This window comes from Oncorhynchus kisutch, linkage group LG15 (genome assembly GCF_002021735.2).
Source record: "Oncorhynchus kisutch isolate 150728-3 linkage group LG15, Okis_V2, whole genome shotgun sequence".
Classification (NCBI taxonomy): domain Eukaryota; kingdom Metazoa; phylum Chordata; class Actinopteri; order Salmoniformes; family Salmonidae; genus Oncorhynchus; species Oncorhynchus kisutch.
In genome coordinates, this window is record NC_034188.2 from 80,707,872 (window position 1) to 80,728,162 (window position 20,291).

General features: G+C 45.2%; 2 protein-coding genes across 5 annotated transcripts in view; one reads left to right on the forward strand and one right to left on the reverse strand.

The window, feature by feature from the left end:
• Positions 1–19,338, forward strand: part of naalad2 (N-acetylated alpha-linked acidic dipeptidase 2) — a 27,765-nt gene extending 8,427 nt beyond the window's left edge. Inside the window, exons 6-20 of the mRNA XM_031791442.1 lie at positions 5,127–5,207; positions 5,321–5,426; positions 5,503–5,596; positions 5,684–5,779; positions 7,063–7,148; positions 7,405–7,524; positions 9,291–9,373; positions 9,485–9,548; positions 9,653–9,720; positions 12,533–12,624; positions 12,979–13,069; positions 13,259–13,523; positions 13,611–13,692; positions 13,773–13,865; positions 13,965–19,338. Coding sequence (XP_031647302.1) covers positions 5,127–5,207; positions 5,321–5,426; positions 5,503–5,596; positions 5,684–5,779; positions 7,063–7,148; positions 7,405–7,524; positions 9,291–9,373; positions 9,485–9,548; positions 9,653–9,720; positions 12,533–12,624; positions 12,979–13,069; positions 13,259–13,523; positions 13,611–13,692; positions 13,773–13,865; positions 13,965–14,154 — 1,611 coding nt within the window. The 3' untranslated portion in view covers positions 14,155–19,338. The remainder of the gene's footprint in view (positions 1–5,126; positions 5,208–5,320; positions 5,427–5,502; positions 5,597–5,683; positions 5,780–7,062; positions 7,149–7,404; positions 7,525–9,290; positions 9,374–9,484; positions 9,549–9,652; positions 9,721–12,532; positions 12,625–12,978; positions 13,070–13,258; positions 13,524–13,610; positions 13,693–13,772; positions 13,866–13,964) is intronic.
• Positions 14,513–18,571, reverse strand: LOC116353649 (uncharacterized). Of its 4 annotated transcripts, none has more exons than XM_031791165.1 (4): positions 17,564–18,571; positions 16,747–16,795; positions 16,233–16,511; positions 14,513–15,734 (listed from the first exon to the last, which is right to left on the reverse strand). In XM_031791165.1, the coding sequence occupies exon 1, from the start codon at positions 18,551–18,553 to the stop codon at positions 17,615–17,617; it is 939 nt and encodes a 312-aa protein (XP_031647025.1). In that variant the 5' UTR covers positions 18,554–18,571; the 3' UTR covers positions 14,513–15,734; positions 16,233–16,511; positions 16,747–16,795; positions 17,564–17,614. The 4 variants fall into 4 exon arrangements, with proteins under 4 accessions (XP_031647025.1, XP_031647027.1, XP_031647026.1 ...); XM_031791167.1 differs by having other exon boundaries at positions 14,513–15,449; positions 15,604–15,734; positions 16,233–16,795; XM_031791166.1 differs by lacking the exon at positions 16,747–16,795.
• Positions 19,339–20,291: the final 953 nt, after the last annotated feature.

A 20,291-nucleotide genomic window follows, 5' to 3' on the forward strand; every position in this document is an offset into this window, starting at 1 on the left:
TGATGTATACAGAGAAGAGAGTCGGTCCAAGAATTGAACCCTGTGGCTCCCCCATAGAGACTGCCAGAGGTCCGGACAGCAGACCCTCCGATTTGACACACTGAACTCTATCAGAGAAGTAGTTGGTGAACCAGGCGAGGCAATCATTTGAGAAACCAAGGCTGTCGAGTCTGCCGATGAGGATGTGGTGATTGACAGAGTCGAAAGCCTTGGCCAGATCAATGAATATGGCTGCACAGTAATGTTTCTTATCGATGGCGGTTAAGATATCGTTTAGGACCTTGAGCGTGGCTGAGGTTCACCCATGACCAGCTCTGAAACCAGATTGCATAGCAGAGAAGGTATGGTGAGATTCGAAATGGTCGGTAATCTGTTTGTTGACTTGGCTTTCGAAGACCTTAGAAAGGCATGGCAGGATAGATATAGGTCTGTAGCAGTTTGGGTCAAGAGTGTCCCCCCCTTTGAAGAGGGGGATGACCGCAGCTGCTTTCCAATCTTTGGGAATCTCAGACGACACGAAAGAGAGGTTGAACAGGCTAGTAGTAGGGGTGGTAACAATTTCGGCAGATAATTTTAGAAAGAAAGGGTCCAGATTGTCTAGCCCGGCTGATTTTTAGGGGTCCAGATTTTGCAGCACTTTCAGAACATCAGCTGAATGGATTTGGGAGAAGGAGAAATGGGGAAGGCTTGGGCGAGTTGCTGTTGGGGGTGCAGTGCTGTTGACCGGGGTAGGAGTAGCCAGGTGGAAAGCATGGCCAGCCGTAGAAAAATGCTTATTGAAATTCTCAATTATGGTGGATTTATCAGTGGTGACAGTGTTTCCTATCTTCAGTGCAGTGGGCAGCTGGGAGGAGGTGTTCTTATTCTCCATGGACTTTACAGTGTCCCAGAACCTTTTTGAGTTAGTGTTGCAGGAAGCAAATTTCTGCTTGAAAAAGCTAGCCTTGGCTTTTCTAACTGCCTGTGTAAAATGGTTTCTAGCTTCCCTGAACAGCTGCATATCACGGGGGCTGTTCGATGCTAATGCAGAACGCCATAGGATGTTTTTGTGTTGGTTAAGGGCAGTCAGGTCTGGGGAGAACCAAGGGCTATATCTGTTCCTGGTTCTAAATTTCTTGAATGGGGCATGTTTATTTAAGATGGTTAGGAAGGCATTTTTTTTAAATATCCAGGCATCCTCTACTGACGGGATGAGATCAATATCCTTCCAGGATACCCCGGCCAGGTCGATTAGAAAGGCCTGCTCGCTGAAGTGTTTCAGGGAGCGTTTTACAGTGATGAGTGGAGGTCGTTTGACCGCTGACCCATTACAGATGCAGGCAATGAGGCAGTGATTGCTGAGATCTTGGTTGAAGACAGCAGAGGTGTATTTAGAGGGGAAGTTGGTTAGGATGATATCTATGAGGGTGCCCGTGTTTAAGGCTTTGGGGAGGTACCTGGTAGGTTCATTGATAATTTGTGTGAGATTGAGGGCATCAAGTTTAGATTGTAGGATGGCTGGGGTGTTAAGCATGTTCCAGTTTAGGTCGCCTAGCAGCACGAGCTCTGAAGATAGATGGGGGGCAATCAGTTCACATATGGTGTCCAGAGCACAGCTGGGGGCAGAGGGTGGTCTATAGCAGTCGGCAACGGTGAGAGACTTGTTTTTAGAGAGGTGGATTTTTAAAAGTAGAAGTTCAAATTGTTTGGGTACAGACCTGGATAGTAGGACAGAACTCTGCAGGCTATCTTTGCAGTAGATTGCAAGACCGCCCCCTTTGGCAGTTCTATCTTGTCTGAAAATGTTGTAGTTTGGAATTACAATTTCAGAATTTTTGGTGGTCTTCCTAAGCCAGGATTCAGACACAGCTAGAACATCCGGGTTGGCAGAGTGTGCTAAAACAGTGAATAGAACAAACTTAGGGAGGAGGCTTCTAATGTTAACATGCATGAAACCAAGGCTATTATGGTTACAGAAGTCGTCAAAAGAGAGCGCCTGGGGAATAGGAGTGGAGCTAGGCACTGCAGGGCCTGGATTCACCTCTACATCACCAGAGGAACAGAGGAGGAGTAGGATAAGGGTACGGCTAAAAGCAATAAGAATTGGTCGTCTAGAACGTCTGGAACAGAGAGTAAAAGGAGGTTTCTGGGGGCGATAAAATAGCATCAAGGTATAATGTACAGACAAAGGTATGGTAGGATGTGAATACAGTGGAGGTAAACCTAGGTATTGAGTGATGAAGAGAGAGATATTGTCTCTAGAAACATCATTGAAACCAGGAGATGTCATTGCATGTGTGGGTGGTGGAACTAATAGGTTGGATAAGGTATAGTGAGCAGGACTAGAGGCTCTACAGTGAAATAAGCCCATAAACACTAACCAGAACAGCAATGGACAAGACATATTGACATTAAGGAGAGGCATGCTTAGTCGAGTGATCAAAAGGGTCCGGTGAGTGGAGAGGTTGGTTGGGGGTCACGGCCATTTAGACAACTAGCCAGGCCATCGGTAGCAAGCTAGCATAGGATGGAGGTCTGTTGTTAGCCACCTCTTGCGTTCCGTCAGTAGATTAGTGGGGTTCCGTGTGGTAGAGGGGATTAATCCAAATCACACAACAACAACAAAAATAAAAACAATAGATATAGTTATAGAGGCCCAAGAAGAAAACATAATAATAATACAAATAAATAAAATGTCCGATTGTCTATTCAGATAGCAGCCGGTAAGACAGCTAACGGTTAGCAGGCCGCAGATGGGCGTTCAGGTAACATCGTGACGGAGGAGCCAGCCGGATCTCCTTCGGGTAGATAACGTCGGCAGTCCAGTTGTGAAGGCCCGGTGGGGCTCCGCGTAGGCAGTAAAACGGGTCCGGATAGGTGACTGCAGCCCAGGAGTGATTGATGGAACTCAGGAGTGATTGACGGAGCTGTCTAGCTCCGGAATCGACGAAAGCCGATAGTCACACGGATAGCAGCTAGCTAGCTGTGAGATCCGGGTATGAATGTCCAGAGAGCAGTTGAAATCCAGGGACATGGAGAGAAAAAAATAATTCAAGATAATACATAATACAAAAATACATTAAATACATTAAAGCAATGGTAGTAGACCAGTGTCAACATGACTGAGAAGACACATGACCTGGTAGTAGACCAGTGTCAACATGACTGAGAAGACACATGACCTGGTAGTAGACCAGTGTCAACATGACTGAGAAGACACATGACCTGGTAGTAGACCAGTGTCAACATGACTGAGAAGACACATGACCTGGTAGTAGACCAGTGTCAACATGACTGAGAAGACACATGACCTGGTAGTAGACCAGTGTCAACATGACTGAGAAGACACATGACCTGGTAGTAGACCAGTGTCAACATGACTGAGAAGACACATGACCTGGTAGTAGACCAGTGTCAACATGACTGAGAAGACACATGACCTGGTAGTAGACCAGTGTCAACATGACTGAGAAGACACATGACCTGGTAGTAGACCAGTGTCAACATGACTGAGAAGACACATGACCTGGTAGTAGACCAGTGTCAACATGACTGAGAAGACACATGACCTGGTAGTAGACCAGTGTCAACATGACTGAGAAGACACATGACCTGGTAGTAGACCAGTGTCAACATGACTGAGAAGACACATGACCTGGTAGTAGACCAGTGTCAACATGACTGAGAAGACACATGACCTGGTAGTAGACCAGTGTCAACATGACTGAGAAGACACATGACCTGGTAGTAGACCAGTGTCAACATGACTGAGAAGACACATGACCTGGTAGTAGACCAGTGTCAACATGACTGAGAAGACACATGACCTGGTAGTAGACCAGTGTCAACATGACTGAGAAGACACATGACCTGGTAGTAGACCAGTGTCAACATGACTGAGAAGACACATGACCTGGTAGTAGACCAGTGTCAACATGACTGAGAAGACACATGACCTGGTAGTAGACCAGTGTCAACATGACTGAGAAGACACATGACCTGGTAGTAGACCAGTGTCAACATGACTGAGAAGACACATGACCTGGTAGTAGACCAGTGTCAACATGACTGAGAAGACACATGACCTGGTAGTAGACCAGTGTCAACATGAGTGAGAAGACACATGACCTGGTAGTAGACCAGTGTCAACATGAGTGAGAAGACACATGACCTGGTAGTAGACCAGTGTCAACATGACTGAGAAGACACATGACCTGGTAGTAGACCAGTGTCAACATGACTGAGAAGACACATGACCTGGTAGTAGACCAGTGTCAACATGACTGAGAAGACACATGACCTGGTAGTAGACCAGTGTCAACATGACTGAGAAGACACATGACCTGGTAGTAGACCAGTGTCAACATGACTGAGAAGACACATGACCTGGTAGTAGACCAGTGTCAACATGACTGAGAAGACACATGACCTGGTAGTAGACCAGTGTCAACATGACTGAGAAGACACATGACCTGGTAGTAGACCAGTGTCAACATGACTGAGAAGACACATGACCTGGTAGTAGACCAGTGTCAACATGACTGAGAAGACACATGACCTGGTAGTAGACCAGTCTCAACATGACTGAGAAGACACATGACCTGGTATGAAAGACAAAACAAAACAAGATGGGAAATATTATCGACATTACTTTGCACTTTTCACTGGCTGTCCCTCAGGTTGTGGCAGGAGGACACATATTTGGCTGCCAAAACTGCACATTTTGGCTTTTCACCTAATAAATATTAGATTTTTTCTTCATCTTTTATAGTTTCAAATTCTTTGTATTGAATTATAATTTTGGGAAAGAAATATTCTCTTAGGTCTGAGTATTTGTCACAGTGTAATAGGAAATGCAGCTCTGTCGCTACCTCTCTCCCTCCCTCCCTCTCTCTCCCCCTCCCTCCCTCTCCCTCCCCCCCCCTCTCTCTCTCTCCCTCCCTCCCTCCTTCCCTCTCACTCTCTCCCCCTCCACCCCTCCCTCCTCCCTCTCTCTTTCTCTCTCCCTCTCTCTCTTTCTCTCTCCCTCTCTCTTGCCCCCCCTCTCTCTCTTTCTCTCTCCCTCTCTCTCTATCTCCCTCCCTCTCTCCCTCTCTCACGCTCTCTCCCCCTCCCTCTCATCTCATCCTCTCTCCATCCCTCTGTAGGTGAAGAATGCGATGCTTCATGGGGCGAGCGGTATAATCATGTTCTCAGACCCTGCAGATTACTGCGCCCCAGGAGTTCAGGTTCTGTACATAGAATTTCAATAAGTAGAATAGACATCCTATTTAAAACAACAAAAAGAGATCTGTGAACTGAGAAACTATGTCCACTCTACTATTTGTGATGTTATATGCAGCCATACCCCGACGGGTGGAACCTTCCAGGTGGAGGGGCACAGAGGGGTAATGTCCTCAACCTGAATGGGGCAGGAGACCCCCTCACGCCAGGGTATCCTGCTAAAGGTGTGTGTGTTCGTATAGAGACATAGATTTTTCTGTGATAAAGGGGGACTATAAACATCCTCCCCCTCTCCTCCAGAATACACTTACAGGTACAACCTGGAGGAAGGGGTGGGGCTTCCTAAAATTCCAGTGCATCCTATTGGCTATCATGATGCCATCCAACTACTAAAGTGAGTATTATGATGGCAGCCAATCAGAGCTTACACACACAATTCCTGTGTGTAATGTAACTTCCTGTATGATGTCACCCTTGGTAGGAATATGGGAGGAGACATCCCACCCAATAACTGGAAGGGAGCGTTAAATGTGTCCTATCGGATTGGACCGGGCTTCACTGACGGCTTCAGTACACAGTAAGACACCATATACCTCTCTCCCTCCCTTCCCCTTCTCTAACCTCTCTCCCTCCCTTATCTAACCTCTCACCCTCCCTTCCCTAACCTCTCACCCTCCCTTCCCCTTCTCTAACCTATCTCCCTCCCTTCCCTAACCTCTCACCCTCCTCTCTGTCTCTCTCTCCCTCCCTTCTCTAACGTCTCACCCTCCCTTCCCCTTCTCTAACCTCTCTCCCTGAAGTGTCCTACTCCCGTAGCCCTCTCTCTCCCTCCCTTCCCCAACCTCTCTCCCTCCCTTCCCCAACCTCTCTCCCTTCCTTCCCCTTCTCTAAACTCTCTCCCCCCCCTAACCTTTCTCTCTCACCTTCCCCAACCTCTCTCCCTGAAGTATCCTTCTCTAACCTCTCTGTCCCTTCTCCCTTCCCCTTCTCTAACCTCTCTCCCTCAGCTCCCCGAAGTCTCCTTCTCTCTCCAATCTTTCTATCCCTCTCCCCACTCCCAAGCCAAACCCTCCCCTAACCCCAGTCACGGCCGGTTGTGCCACAGCTGTAGTCGAACCCCAGGCTGTAGTGACGCCGAAACTCTGCGATGCAGTGCCTTAGATCACTGCGCCACTCGGGAGGCCCTCCCCTCTCTCTCTCTAATTCTCTGGAGTGTTGCCCAGAGCAGTAGAATAGAGGCTCCTTGTGTGTTCTGTGAGAGAGAGATTGACACACACACATTTTCACACAACGAGTGGGGCTGAGGTAGCCTGCTCCCAGTTCTGTTTGTGCTTTTGCCTACACCATTGTCATTGTCAAGACAAACATGTTCTGCGTGACGATTCCATAAGGAGTTGGCAAGAGAACAGGATCAGAGGCTAGGGGTGAGGGAGGGGCTCTCTTTGTTCCCATCAACAACAGTCTCTCTGTCTCCTCTCTGTCTCCTCTCTGTCTCTGTTTCCTCTCTGTCTCCTCTCTGTCTCCTCTCTGTCTCTGTCTCCTCTCTGTCTCTGTTTCCTCGCTGTCTCCTCTCTGTTTCCTCTCTGTCTCTGTCTCCTCTCTGTCTCCTCTCTGTTTCCTCGCTGTCTCTGTCTCCTCTATGTCTCCTCTCTGTCTCTGTCTCCTCTCTGTCTCTGTCTCCTTCTGTCTCCTCTCTGTCTCTGTTTCCTCGCTGTCTCTGTCTCCTCTCTGTCTCTGTTTCCTCGCTGTCTCTGTCTCCTCGCTGTCTCTGTCTCCTCTCTGTCTCTGTTTCCTCGCTGTCTCTGTCTCCTCTCTGTCTCTGTCTCCTCGCTGTCTCTGACTCCTCTCTGTGGTTCTCAGGAAGGTGCGTATGAACATCCACACCAACAACCAGGTGACCCGGATATACAACGTCATCGGGAGGTTACGAGGGGCCGTGGAGCCAGGTACCACTTCCCACAGCCTTCTCTGAATGTTCTAGTAAGGGCCTGTTGACCGCGTTTATGGAAGCCAGGGGACAGGACGTTGGGAGACAGTTCAGAGCTGGCTGTACACAGTCTGGAGCTTCCTCTACACAACTCAACAACTATCATCACTGTTTTGTTTCAAATACCTGGCACAACACTTGATTCACAACAGAATTAGGATCACCGTAGATGGTGATTGTGACCCCTCTCCCCCTCCTCTGTCCGTTGTTGGCAGACCGCTATGTGATCCTGGGGGGCCACCGGGATGCCTGGGTGTTCGGGGGGATCGACCCGGTAACGGGAGCTGCCGTGGTGCACGAGAGTGTAAGGAGCGCTGGGAAACTGCTCAGAAAAGGTGTGTGTGGGGGATTAACACACACATGCATTTAAAAACACACACACACAGACCACTATGTACTGAGACAAGTCTTTATGACTACAGCTGCATCATAAAAGCATAAAACAGCAGACACAGGTGTAATCTGCTTGCAAAACTCTGTATGGATGACTGGTCCCATGCTGTAGCAGTCTGGGGTAGTTCTCTGTATTGTTCTAGAATGTTCCCATACTGTAGCAGTCTGGAGTAGTTCTCTGTATTGTTCTAGAATGTTCCCATGCTGTAGCAGTCTAGAGTAGTTCTCTGTATTGTTCTAGAATGTTCCCATACTGTAGCAGTCTGGAGTAGTTCTCTGTATTGTTCTAGAATGTTCCCATACTGTAGTAGTCTGGAGTAGTTCTCTGTATTGTTCTAGAATGTTCCCATACTGTAGCAGTCTGGAGTAGTTATCTGTATTGTTCTAGAATGTTCCCATACTGTAGCAGTCTGGAGTAGTTCTCTGTATTGTTCTAGAATGTTCCCATACTGTAGCAGTCTGGAGTAGTTCTCTGTATTGTTCTAGAATGTTCCCATGCTGTAGCAGTCTGGAATAGTTCTCTGTATTGTTCTAGAATGTTCCCATACTGTAGCAGTCTGGAGTAGTTCTCTGTATTGTTCTAGAATGTTCCCATACTGTAGCAGTCTGGAGTAGTTCTCTGTATTGTTCTAGAATGTTCCCATGCTGTAGCAGTCTGGAGTAGTTCTCTGTATTGTTCTAGAATGTTCCCATACTGTAGCAGTCTGGAGTAGTTCTCTGTATTGTTCTAGAATATTCCCATGCTGTAGCAGCCTGGAATAGTTCTCTGTATTGTTCTAGAATGTTCCCATGCTGTAGCAGTCTGGAATAGTTCTCTGTATTGTACTAGAATGTTCCCATACTGTAGCAGTCTGGAGTAGTTCTCTGTATTGTTCTAGAATGTTCCCATACTGTAGCAGTCTGGAGTAGTTCTCTGTATTGTTCTAGAATGTTCCCATGCTGTAGCAGTCTGGAGTAGTTCTCTGTATTGTTCTAGAATGTTCCCATACTGTAGCAGTCTGGAGTAGTTCTCTGTATTGTTCTAGAATATTCCCATGCTGTAGCAGCCTGGAATAGTTCTCTGTATTGTTCTAGAATGTTCCCATGCTGTAGCAGTCTGGAATAGTTCTCTGTATTGTACTAGAATGTTCCCATACTGTAGCAGTCTGGAGTAGTTCTCTGTATTGTTCTAGAATGTTCCCATACTGTAGCAGTCTGGAGTAGTTCTCTGTATTGTTCTAGAATGTTCCCATGCTGTAGCAGTCTGGAATAGTTCTCTGTATTGTACTAGAATGTTCCCATACTGTAGCAGTCTGGAGTAGTTCTCTGTATTGTTCTAGAATGTTCCCATACTGTAGCAGTCTGGAGTAGTTCTCTGTATTGTTCTAGAATGTTCCCATACTGTAGCAGTCTGGAGTAGTTCTCTGTATTGTTCTAGAATGTTCCCATGCTGTAGCAGTCTGGAATAGTTCTCTGTATTGTTCTAGAATGTTCCCATACTGTAGCAGTCTGGAATAGTTATCTGTATTGTTCTAGAATGTGCCCATATTTAGCAGTCTGGAGTAGTTCTCTGTATTGTTCTAGAATGTTCTGTCAGGCCTGTTTCCTCATATTATGTTTGACTGAGAAGTGCTGTATATTTTATAGTTTCAATGCATTTTGCCAAGTGTGTGTTTTCTCTGGACTTTGTGCATATGTGTGTGTGTGTGTGTGTGTGTGTTCACTATAGGCTGGAGGCCCAGGAGGTCCATAGTATTTGCCAGTTGGGATGCAGAGGAGTTTGGACTGCTGGGATCAACAGAGTGGGCTGAGGTACTACACACATTATGTGAGGTTGTGGCGAAACGTGTACTGTAGTGCTCTGTTAACAGAGATGACTAAACTCTAATCTAAATGTCTGTCCTGTCTCTTTCTCCTTGACAGGAAAACGCCAAAGTGCTGCAGGAGAGAGCAGTGGCTTACATCAATGCAGACTCAGCAATAGAGGGTGAGTTTGTGTGTGCGTTGGGGGGGGGGGGGGGGGGGGGTTGTCACATGTGAAAATGACACTCGGGTGTGTGTGTGTGTTTCTTTGTTCTTTGTGTGTTGCAGGTATGTACACATTGAGGATAGACTGCACCCCCTCTCTCCACACCTTAGTGTACGACATCACCAAACAGGTAAACTTGAATCAGCTGTCTATCAACTGTCTATTTCAGGATTACACTGTGGCGCGTTGCTTTCCAGGAAGTAGCATTGTAGTTTTTGAACTTTTGAACACTTTTTGAATGGTATTCAATGGGCAAAAACATAACGAATGGTTTTCGGCACACAAACTTCATAAAAGGCATCTGGCAGAAGTAAAATTCATCCACAAACGCAAATGTAATTTTATATTGTGGTGGAAATTCTACCTTTAACTAATAAAGTCCCTCCATACATACTTCCTCTAACAGTAGCTCAACGGTTCCCCCAAGTTGGGCAAGCAAGCGCCTCTGACTGTCGGCCCAGATGATGTATGGTTGTACTGGGATCACACACATAGAGAACATGAGTCTTTGGCCCAGAAACAGGCTCCAAACAGAACAAGAGCTCTGTTACTGGTGCGCATGATATAACCATTACTCTGTCTCCAATCAAGAGGAACCAGTCCGTTTCTGTCAATTCTTGGCTGAGTGGCCAGACATCCTGGGGTCATTCTACACACTCAAACAGTCAGGACAAGCCTCTATTAATGAGCACACACACTTTTCTATCTTCTGTCTGTAGTTGTTTCTTTGCAGCAATTTGACAATGATTGGCTGATTCACGCAGTCTCATCTGAACAGTTGATGTTGAGATGTGTCTGTTACTTGAACTCTGTGAAGCATTTATTTGGGCTGCAATTTCTGAGGCTGGTAACTCTAATGAACTTATCCTCTGCAGCAGAGGGAACTCTGGGTCTTCCTTTTTGTGGTGGTCCTCATGAGAGACAGTTTCATCATAGCGCTTGATGGTTTTTGCGACTGCACTTGAAGATTGAAATTTCTTGAAGATTGAAATTTCTTGAAGATTGAAAGTTCTTGAAGATTGAAAGTTCTTGAGATTTTCAGGATTGACTGACCTTCATGTTTTAAAGTAATGATGGACTGTTGTTTCTCTTTGATTATTTGAGCTGTTCTTACCATAATATGGACTTGGTCTTTTACCAAATAGGTCTATCTTCTGTATACCACCCCTACCTTGTCACAACACATCTGGTTGGCTCAAACGCATTAAGAAGGAAAGAAATTCCACAAATGAACTTTTAACAAGGCACACCTGTTAAATTGAAATGCATTCCAGGTGACTACTACATGAAGCTGGTTGAGAGAATGCCAAGAGTGTGCAAAGCTGTCATCAAGGCAAAGGGTGGCTACTTTGAAGAATCTCAAATATATTTTGATTTGTTTAACACTTTATTGGTTACTACATGATTCCATTTGTGTTATTTCATAGATTTGATGTCTTCACTATTATTCTACAATGTAGAAAATCGTTTTTTAAAATAAAGAAAAACCCTTGATTGAGTAGGTGTGTCCAAACTTGACTGGTACTGTAAATCATGATTTTGATCAAGCCCATTCAAAAGACTAGGGGACATGATACAGAAGTAAACAGAATTGGTGTTTACTTTCACAGGGTGTAGACTAGAGGTCGACCGATTAATCGGAATGGCCGATTAATTAGGGCCGATTTCATAACAATCGGAAATCTTTTTTTGTTTACACCTTTATTTAATCTTTATTTAACTAGGCAAGTCAGTTAAGAACACATTCTTATTTTCAATGACGGCCTAGGAACAGTGGGTTAACTGCCTCGTTCAGGGGCAGAAAGACAGATTTTCACCTTGTCAGCTCGGGGGATCCAATCTTGCAACCTTACAGTTAACTAGTCCAACGCAATAACGACCTGCCTATCTCTCGTTGTACTCCACAAGGAGACTGCCTGTTACGCAAATGCAGTAAGCCAAGATAAGTTGCAAGCTAGCATTAAACTTATCTTATAAAAAACAATAATAATCATAATCACTAGTTAACTACACATGGTTGATGATATTACTAGATATTATCTAGCGTGTCCTGTGTTGCATATAATCTGACTGAGCATACAAGCATACAAGTATCTAAGTATCTGACTGAGCGGTGGTAGGCAGAAGCAGGCGCGTAAACATTAATTCAAACAGCACTTTCGTGCGTTTTGCCAGCAGCTCTTCGTTGTGCGTCAAGCATTGCGCTGTTTATGACCTCAAACCTATCAACTCCTGAGATGAGGCTGGTGTGACCAAAGTGAAATGGCTGGCTAGTTAGCGCCCGCTAATAGCGTTTCAAACTTCACTTGCTCTGAGCCCTGGGGTAGTTGTTTCCCTTGCTCTGCATGGGTAACGCTGCTTCGACGTGGTGGCTGTTGTCGATGTGTTGCTGGTTCGAGCCCAGGGAGGAGCCAGCGAGGAGAGGGACGGAAGCTATACTGTTACACTGCAATACTAAAGTGCCTATAAGAACATCCAATAGTCAAAGGTTAATGAAATACAAATGGTATAGAGGGAAATAGTCCTATAATAACTACAACCTAAAACTTCTTACCTGGGAATATTGAAGACTCATGTTAAAAGGAACCACCAGCTTTCATATGTTCTCATGTTCTGAGCAAGGAACTTAAACGTTAGCGTTCTTACATGGCACATATTGCACTTTTACTTTCTTCTCCAACACTTTGTTTTTGCATTATTTAAACCAAATTGAACATGTTTCATTATCTACTTGATGTATTATATTAAGTTAAAATAAGTGTTAATTCAGTATTGTTGTAATTGTCATTATTACAAATACTTTTTGTATTTATTTTTAAATCGGCCGATTAATCGGTATCGGCTTTTTTGGTCCTCCAATAATTGGTATCGGTATCGGCCGACCTCTAGTGTAGACCGACATAGTCCCAGACTATAACTGAAACACCAATACCTCTCTGTAGGTGTCCAGTCCAGAGGAGGGAGAGGAGGGGTTGTCTCTGTATGAGAGCTGGCACAAGCGCGACAACTGGACAGATGACCGCGATGCACCCCGGTCAGACCCATTACCAACCACAATAGACTTATCACTCTGATCACATGCACTTTTACTGATTGATTTTATTTACATTTTAGATTTTTGTCATTTAGCAGACTAATTTGGTGTATAAAAAAATAATATTTATGAACCAACCTCTTGTGGGTTTCTCTCTCTCTCTCTCTCTCTCTCTTTCTCTCTCGCTCTCTCTGTGTGTGTCTCTCTCGCTCTCTCTGTGTCTCTCTCTCTCTCTCTGTGTCTCTCTCTCTCTCTCTCTCTCCCCCCTCCCTCCCTCCCTCCCTCCCTCCCTCCCTCCCTCCCTCCCTTCCTCTCTCTCTCTCTCTCTCTCCCTCCCTCCCTCCCTCCCTCTAGGATCAGTAAGCTGGGTTCAGGCAGTGACTTTGAGGCGTATTTTATTCGACTGGGCATCGCAGCAGGCAGGGCCCGATACACCAAGAACAGGGTGAGAGGGGCATTGTTCTGGGGGGCGGGCGGGTGAACCTGGAGACAGGAGCACATTGCAGATGTCCTTTTGATGCAATACAATAGCCCACCACCACCAATATGGGGGTCATCATTGGGCATTTAAAGTAGGAAAAACCATTCATGTTTTTTCATGCAAACAAACCGGTGTGTGTATTCTACTTTGTAGAAGACAGAGCGGTACAGCAGCTACCCAGTGTATCACAGTGTGTATGAGACCTTTGAGTTGGTGGAGAGGTTCTACGACCCTTCCTTCCGGAAGCTCAGAGCAGTAGCTCAGGTCAGGGGAGGCCTCATCTTCCTATTGGCTGATTCCCAGCTCCTCCCCCTGGATGCCAGTCAATACGCTGGCTCTCTGACAAAGTATGCCCACACCATCGCTCAGCTGGGACAAAAACACCCAGATGCTCTTGTGAAATACGGGGTATCATTCGGTAAGAGAAAACACACACATGTTTACATACAAAGACACTCATTCTGAATCCCCCATCACCTACAAAGTCTCATTTGTTTTTGTCCAGATTCTTTGTTCTCTGCGGTGGAGAACTTCACTGTGGCTGCTAGGGACTTCCATGAGCGTCTCACCACTCTGGACAGGACAGAGTAAGAGAAAGCGTGTGTGTGTGTGTCATGTTTATTGTTGTGGAAGTGTGTTAACAGGTGTGTTCCCCCTACTCTCTCAGCCCTATACAGATACGTATGGTCAATGACCAGCTAATGTACCTGGAGAGAGCCTTCGTGGACCCGCTAGGTTTACCTGGCCGACCATTCTACAGGTGAGAGCCAGCTACAGCACATACTCAGTGCTGTGTAATGTCTTCATGATCAGTTTAGAATCCCATTTTATTTTCTCTCACCCTCTTTCCTCTCTTCAGACATGTGATCTTTGCTCCCAGCAGTCATAATAAATATGCTGGCGAGTCCTTCCCTGGCATTTATGATGCGCTGTTCGACATCGAGCATACAGCCAATCCCAAAGAGGCGTGGGATGAAGTGAGGCGACAGATCAGCATCGCTGCGTTTACCGTCCAAGCTGCCGCCATGACACTCACACCTCCTGCCTAACGAAAAGATCTCTCTCACACACACACACACACACACCTCCTGCCTAACGAAAATATCTCTCTCACACACACACACACACACACACACACACTCACACCTCCTGCCTAACAAAAAGATCTCTCACACACACACACACACACACCTCCTGCCTAACGAAAAGATCTCTCTCACACACACACACACACACACACACTCACACCTCCTGCCTAAAGAAAAGCTCTCTCTCACACACACACACACACAGCAACTGAGAAAGACACACCAGCCCTGCCTTACACTCCATGCTTTATCTGAGCCAGTAGTCTGAAGCCACATCCTCTCCCATCGCTATCTGGCTGCTTTTAGTAAAACTGCACCATTTTGAAAATAAAAACAGACTTTTAATGAAGTAATGGTTTGTGAACTTCATCCCTCTGGTATAAAGATAGCCCATCCTGAGCAGTGTAATTACAATGTAGGTGCAGAGTTTCATTACGTTGTGTGATAGCAAAGAGTGAAACTAAATCACAGATTTAACAACCCAAAACAACGACAGTTAAAGCACGACCATGATGAATGATAAGGTAAGAGAACATCGTTTGACCAGTTAAATTCGCTGGAAGGCAGCTGATATCAATAAAATGCCACACACAGTCTCAAATGCACTTAACAAAGAAGTGGACTGATACGTGTGTGTGCGTGTGTGTGTGTGGTCGAGAACTGCTGACATTCTGACTCGCTGTACCTAATTACTCATTCGTTATAGATCCTGATCCATTAGTTACAGATCCAGATCCATTAGTTACAGATCCGGATCCATTAGTTACAGATCCAGATCCATTAGTTACAGATCCAGATCCATTAGTTACAGATCCTGATCCATTAGTTACAGATCCAGATCCATTAGTTACAGATCCTGATCCATTAGTTACAGATCCTGGTCCATTAGTTACAGATCCAGATCCATTAGTTACAGATCCTGATCCATTAGTTACAGATCCTGATCCATTAGTTACAGATCCAGATCCATTAGTTACAGATCCTGATCCATTAGTTACAGATCCAGATCCATTAGTTACAGATCCCGATCCATTAGTTACAGATCCTGATCCATTAGTTGCAGTTACAGATCCTGATCCATTAGTTACAGATCCTGATCCATTAGTTACAGATCCCGATCCATTAGTTACAGATCCAGATGAGGGTTTCTATGGTGATAGCTGCCTGGATCTCTTTTCAGTGAGAAGATAGAGGTAGTAGGAAGACCTGATGGTTATTGCCTTCAGACAGTGTTTCAATGCAGTGAAGTTTAGTCTCTGCATTCGGAGTAGAATGTCATCGGTGTCATTAGTGCCCAGTGTAATTCTACAGCTAAATATAGAAAGCCTGCGTACATACGACATACATACTGCTATCAGCCTACCATCAACAGGGTACAGGTTCATTCAAACATATGGGAGCAGCATGTACCGTGTGCTAGATTTCATTCTCTGTCTGGTTCTATGCATTCCATTTTCCATTCTCCTTCCCCCTCTCAGTGTGCGTGTCTGTGGGAGAGGGAAGGTCCAGATGGGCCCAGGTGATTGGCTCCAGTATATCACCTAGGAGACATGAGAGGGAGATCAATTATATGAATACCACAGAGATCCTATTAAATTACTTAGTAACTTGATAAGAGATTACTTAGAGATCTAATTGTTTCTTTTTTTTACCCCCTTTTCTTCCTAATTTCGTGATTACGATCTGGTCTCATCGCTGCGACTCCCCAACGGGCTCGGGAGAGGTGAAGTTCAGCGTGATGAGCCAAGTAAAGCCCCCCCCCCCCCCCCCCCCCCATAGATAGAGAAGATGGCCTGGCTGCCAGTCTGGTGCCAATCAAACCTACACGGTACTACCTTCATCCCCATGGACAGAGGGAGAGGGAGACAGACACCGAGAGAGAGCTGGAGTGTAGAGAGAGAGAGAGAAAGGCAGAGTTGAGTGAGAGAGGGCGGGAGAGAGAGATAGCAAAAGACAGAGGGGGCCATAGGTACTTCTGATTGTATGTACCTAAGGCTGTCTGAGTCAGTGCCTGAGCTAAACTCTGAAGGGGTCCTGACCTTATCTGGTGTCCTCCAGAGGTGACCTCCTGTGGTGCAGCCCTCCTGGGCCAGGAAACAGTTAAAAGACTGATGTCTTCCTCCTACAGCAGCTCCAGAACTTCATCCTGACAGACAGGGGACAGAACAGAGGCCAACAACACATCTATCCAGACAAACTAGACAGGAGGAGGACATATTAGCATCAGAATATCAAGTGTTTTTGGGTCTCACCCCTCATGGAAGTTGGCAGGGTGGTTGTTTACACTTCTCCTCGTTACTCCCTGGACCAGAGAAAGACTGCAACCGAGAGAAACCAGGATACACACCATAAACAACAGATCACACTAAAAAGATCATCAAACTCCTCTAAACATCTATGAACAGGAGTAGTACTCTACCTTGGAGCAGCCTCCATTCTTACAGGATGTGCCAATATTCACATCCTCCCGTCCGAGATAGAGAGAGAGAGAGCCTACCCACCTCTCAATCCTATCAGAACCAGGTTAAAAAGTCCATTATTACAGCAGCCTACCTGTGTTCTCAAGCTGCCTGCTCTCTGCCAGCTGGAGTTTCTCCAGAACCTGTTTCAGAGAGGAGAACACCTTCTGCTGAAGTCTGGCCAGGGGCTCATCACCACTGAAACACCTTAGCTTTCTTGGGAACAGGAACAATGGTGGCCCTCTTGAAGCATGTGGGAACAGCAGACTGGGATAGGGATTGATTGAATATGTCCGTAAACACACCAGCCAGCTGGTCTTGCGCATGCTCTGATGACGCGACTAGGGTAGCCGTCTGGGCTGGCAGCCTTGCGAGAGTTAACACGTTTAAATGTTTTACTCGCGTTGGCTGCAGTGAAGGAGAGCCCGCAGGTTTTGGTAGTGAGCCGTGTCGGTGGCACTGTATTGTCCTCAAACCAAGCAAAGAAGTTGTTTATTTTGTTTGGGAGCAAGAGATCGGGGTCCGCGACGGGGCTGGTTTTCCTTTTGTACTCTGTGATTGACTGTAGACCCTGCCACATACCTGACTTGCCTAGTTAAATAAAGGTAAAATAAATACCATCTACTGCATCTTGTCTATGCCATTCAACCATCGCTCATCCATATATTTATATGTACATATTCTCATTCCTTTACACTTGTGTGTAAAAGGTAGTTGTGAAATTGTTATATTACTTGTTAGATATTACTGCACGGTCAGAACTAGAAGCACAAGCATTTAGCTACACTTGCATTAACATCTGCTAACCGTGTGTATGTGACCAATACAATTTGATTTATTTGACACACACTTGTGATCACTAAGGATAAATACAAACTGTGTGTGTATGTGCATGAGTTTGTGTGTGTTACCTCGGTCTATGTATCAGCTCCAGTGGTTTAGGAGCCTGGATGACACAGGGGTCACCCCGAGGCTTTAGCTCCATTCTCTCTCCTCCCCTCCGAGTTCTTCACTTCTGGCCTGATCGGCTCCGCAGGCTTCTCTCTGTTATGGATACCTCTGCTGCGGCCCTGAGGAGAGAAACAACCTTCTAACTTCTCTCTGTTATGGATACCTCTGCTGCAGTCCTGAGGAGAGAAACAACCTTCTAACTTCTCTCTGTTATGGATACCTCTGCTGCAACCCTGAGGAGAGAAACAACCTTCTAACTTCTCTCTGTTATGGATACCTCTGCTGCGGCCCTGAGGAGAGAAACAACCTTCTAACTTCTCTCTGTTATGGATACCTCTGCTGCAGTCCTGAGGAGAGAAACAACCTTCTAACTTCTCTCTGTTATGGATACCTCTGCTGCGGCCCTGAGGAGAGAAACAACCTTCTAACTTCTCTCTGTTATGGATACCTCTGCTGCAGTCCTGAGGAGAGAAACAACCTTCTAACTTCTCTCTGTTATGGATACCTCTGCTGCGGCCCTGAGGAGAGAAACAACCTTCTAACTTCTCTCTGTTATGGATACCTCTGCTGCAACCCTGAGGAGAGAAACAACCTTCGAACTTCTCTCTGTTATGGATACCTCTGCTGCAGTCCTGAGGAGAGAAACAACCTTCTAACTTCTCTCTGTTATGGATACCTCTGCTGCGGCCCTGAGGAGAGAAACAACCTTCTAACTTCTCTCTGTTATGGATACCTCTGCTGCGGCCCTGAGGAGAGAAACAACCTTCTAACTTCTCTCTGTTATGGATACCTCTGCTGCGGCCCTGAGGAGAGAAACAACCTTCTAACTTCTCTCTGTTATGGATACCTCTGCTGCGGCCCTGAGGAGAGAAACAACCTTCTAACTTCTCTCTGTTATGGATACCTCTGCTGCAACCCTGAGGAGAGGAACAACCTTCTAACTTTAGCATATCCACATTTCATCTCCACTTCTAACTTTAGCATAGGAAACTTTAGATTGGCCTCTACTCTTCTATCTCAGAGAGGGATGCCAAGAGTGTGCAAAGCTGTCATCAAGGCAAAGGGCGGCTATTTTGAAGAATCAAATGTTTTTGTTTGTTTAACACCTTTTTGGTTACTACATGATGCCGTATGTTTTATTTCATAGTTGTGATGTCTTCACTATTATTCTGCAATGTATAAAATAGTAAAAAATAAAGAAAAACCCTTGAATGAGTAGGTGTGTCCAAACTGTTGACTGGTGCTGTATGTAGCGTTGTACTGTAACTCACTAGACTGGGTTTTCTATCTTCTTCTCCACTGACTCACACCTCATGCACAATTCTATAAAACATACATTATTACATAAACTCCCTTGTCAATTTTGCACAAAATCATTAACAATAGTACATTACAAATAAAATACAATTGTATTTGTCACATGCTGTCACACCCTGACCTTAGAGAGCTTTTATGTCTTTATTTTGGTTTGGTCAGGGTGTGATTTGGGTGGGCATTCTATGTTCCTTTTTCTATGTTTTGTATTTCTATGTTTTGGCCGGGTTTGGTTCTCAATCAGGGACAGCTGTCTATCGTTGTCTCTGATTGGGAACCATACTTAGGAGGGAAAACGCTACCTATGTTTTGTGGGTAGTTGGTTTCTGTTTAGTGTTCTGCACCTGGCAGGACTGTTTCGGTTTCCCTCTTGGTATATTTGGTTCGAGTGTTTGTTGATCCAATAAAATCATGAACACTTCCCACTCTGCGCTTTGGTCCGATCCTTCATGCAACGACGACCGTTACACTGCGCTGAAAAACAACAGTGAAATGCTTACTTACAAGCCCTTAACCAACAATGCAGTTTTAAGAAAATACCTATAAAAAAAGGAAAAAATAAAGAGATAAGAATAACAAATAATTAAAGAGCTGCAGTAAATAAATCAAATCGGTCACATACACATGGTTAGCAGATGTTAAGGTCACATACACAAGGTTAGCAGATGTTAATGGTCACGTACACATGGTTAGCAGATGTTAAGGTCACATACACATGGTTAGCAGATGTTAAGGTCACATACACATGGTTAGCAGATGTTAATGGTCACATACACAAGGTTAGCAGATGTTAATGGTCACATACACATGGTTAGCAGATGTTAATGGTCACATACACAAGGTTAGCAGATGTTAATGGTCACATACACATGGTTAGCAGATGTTAATGGTCACATACACAAGGTTAGCAGATGTTAATGGTCACATACACAAGGTTAGCAGATGTTAATGGTCACATACACAAGGTTAGCAGATGTTAATGGTCACATACACATGGTTAGCAGATGTTAATGGTCACATACACACGGTTAGCAGATGTTAATGGTCACATACACACGGTTAGCAGATGTTAATGGTCACATACACATGGTTAGCAGATGTTAATGGTCACATACACGCAGTTAGCAGATGTTAATGGTCACATACACACGGTTAGCAGATGTTAATGGTCACATACACACGGTTAGCAGATGTTAATGGTCACATACACATGGTTAGCAGATGTTAATGGTCACATACACGCAGTTAGCAGATGTTAATGGTCACATACACACGGTTAGCAGATGTTAATGGTCACATACACATGGTTAGCAGATGTTAAGGTCACATACACATGGTTAGCAGATGTTAAGGTCACATACACATGGTTAGCAG